Raw genomic sequence first — 3,060 nt, forward strand, 5'->3', positions numbered from 1 at the left:
ATACAATTCCTTGACACAAAACCTTCACAAATTGAAGGGGACTTGGAAGACATCCAAGAAAACGAGTTAGATATTAAGGAAAACAATGACAAATCCGAGTCCAAAGGACCTAGCAACAGAGATGAATACTACTGCCAAGTACACAAACAAGGACAGACACACATTGAAACAAAATCCAAAGGAAACAAGATAGGATTGGATACTCTGGAAACTCAAATGAAAACTCCCTGAGTAATCAAACGTCTTCAACATGTTTCTCCTGGATGTAACAACCCAAACTATTGCTCTGAAACGGTTCCTCATTTACAACAGGACCTTAGTGCATCCATAGAGGATGAAGCAACACTCTCAGAGAAAGCAAATCACTAACAGAAAATACAAAATATGTGGAAGTTAGTAGAAAACATACAATACAATGAATCTGATTAAGAATCAGACAAAACTACACAACTAAAACACTCTACTCGAAAGTGCAAAATTATGGAACGTTTGGGTGAAACGAATTTACCTAGTAAATGCTCAAAAGGTCTATCATACATTGACGAAACGAATATTATGATTTATCTTAACAAATTTAACAAACTACATACAGAAATAATGACAGATCCATTATCATATAAAGAAGCAATCAATAGAAGTGATTGTGAGCTTTAGAATAAAGCTATAGACAATGAAGTACAACAATTAATACAATCCAATACTTAGGAGACAGTATATCCTCCTAATAACACAAATGTTATTGGAACACAATTTGTATATAAAACAAAACGTCTAGCAAATAATTCTATCAAAAAACAAAAAGCTAGATTAGTTGTACAGGGAATATTTCAACAAGACAGCAAAGATTATTATAATAATAATCTATTTGCACCCACTACACACATATCTTCAATAAGACTTGCTATTGTATAGGGATGTTTAAAGAACTACAAGATACATCAAATAGATGTTAAATCTGCATACTTAAATGGAGAACTAGATAATGACAAAATAATATTTATTAAACCTCCACTGAGTGATTTAATAAAGTTAAAACCTAGACAAGTATTATGATTGCACAAAGCATTATACGGTTTAAAACAAGCTAGACGACAATAGTATAAAACTCTATACTGAATACTTAATACGATTGGTTTTACATGATCAGAATATGACTTTGTAGTATTCTATGTAAAGAAGAATGAACATACAGTTGTAATACTATTAGTTCACGTCAATGATATAACTATTGTTGTACAGAGTAATAATATTATCAATATGATTAAAAACTCTCTACAATCACATATAGAAATTACAGACAGAAGCAAATTACATTGGTTACTAAGCATAGAAATCAAACATAATAGAAACAAACGAATGATAATGATAAGACAAAGACATTATATCGAAAACGTATTACTTCAATATAACTTGCAAAACAATAGGAATTTACAAACACCTATGCAACCAAATACTCAATTAGTTACAGATGATAATCTACCAGAGGATGAACATGCATTTATGTCCAAGATACTGTATATGAATATGGTTGGATCCTTATAATATATTGTAGATTGTACACAACCAGACATAGTGTTTATAACATCCCAACTTGTAAAACATTTAAAACACCCAAGCATGTTACATTACAATGCTGTAGTGCATTACATACAATACTTGAAGGGGACCAAAGACAAATGGTTAATCTTCAGACAAGGAAATCATAATAATATCACTGGTTATACAGATGCAGACAGAATGATGTAAGAAAATAATAAAGCAATATCCAGATACACATTCTTCTTAGGAGAATCACTCATATCTTAGTCAAGTAAAGGACAGAAACTAGTATCCTTATCTATGTACAAAGTGGAAATAATAGTGCTATCAAATAGAATACAAGAAGCTATAACATTACAATACCTAGCAGATGAGATACTGTAGATCTCTGATACACTTACAAATATTTATTACAATAACCAAGTAGTAATTAAATCTATAGAAGTGGACAAAACGAAATACTCAACAAGAACCAAGCATATTGGCTTACAATACAATTTTATTAAGTGTTATGTTGAGGAACAACTTATTAATATTAAGTATGTTCAAACGGACGATCAAAGGGCAGATATCTTAACTAAATCATTACATGTTCCAAAGATCAAACACCTTACAGACTTAATAGGTCTTGTAAATGTTTGAAGGGGACTGTTAACATGTATTACAATCAATGATACAATTACAGACACTACAGTAATAATAAGATGATTAATATGCATATAAACAGAACAGACACAGAACAATGAGACATGTATCAGATACACAATACAAGACATGTATCAGATACACAATAAGTATCAGATACAAGATAATGATACATCGGATGTCTAAAACATACAGACAAATGAATAACATAAAAGCAAGCAACTTAGTAACTAAATATATATCATTATCAGGGTCTACACCCTTATTACTTGTGTGATAACCTAAGAATACACATTCTAACAAAGGCAAATATGGCCAGCTCAGTATGTGTAGGTAAGTCATTTAATCCCTTTAGGATATTTGACTTGAGATGATTGAGGCCAGGTTTTTCTTTCAAATCACAAATAAAGTGTATATAGTTAACATAGAAATTGAGTCAAGAGATAACCTCCTCTACTGCCTTAAGATTTGACAAATATTGTGTATTTAAAGTATTAGGGAACATAAAAATACAGTTCTCCTTCTGTAATACATAGCTCTAGAAGGTATCATACTGTCCCTTTTTATTGTCTTTGTGATTTAATAGTACACCCATCAGAGAGACAAGTTTTGCTACACTGCCAGTTGATACCTTGACTACTTGATTTACTGCTGGATCTTCTGTGTCACTATCCACTAATTGGTGAGCTATATTGTTTTCTTTATTTATAAGCTGAACAGGCCTAAATCTTATTATCTCCCACATTTTCTTCAAGCCTGTAGATCCCCCTTTTAATGTGTTCAAATCTTTATACATACTACATCCTGCACAAACCCAGAGATTGTAAGTTATACTATCCTCCTCTAGAAGATTTAGGTATGTCTCACTGTTTAGCT

The 3,060-nt window shown here is 31.5% G+C and overlaps 1 protein-coding gene across 1 annotated transcript; it reads right to left on the bottom strand.

Annotated features, from left to right (window-relative positions):
- Positions 1-2,449: 2,449 nt before the first annotated feature.
- On the bottom strand, positions 2,450-2,617 carry FOMMEDRAFT_72935 (uncharacterized protein; the record flags this gene model as incomplete). The annotated part of the gene is made up of 1 exon (XM_007262232.1): positions 2,450-2,617. A coding segment is annotated over one exon (168 nt), but the record flags the coding sequence as incomplete, so codon positions are not given.
- Positions 2,618-3,060: the final 443 nt, after the last annotated feature.

The sequence above is a fragment of the Fomitiporia mediterranea genome (genome assembly GCF_000271605.1).
Source record: "Fomitiporia mediterranea MF3/22 unplaced genomic scaffold FOMMEscaffold_1, whole genome shotgun sequence".
NCBI classification, from domain to species: domain Eukaryota; kingdom Fungi; phylum Basidiomycota; class Agaricomycetes; order Hymenochaetales; family Hymenochaetaceae; genus Fomitiporia; species Fomitiporia mediterranea.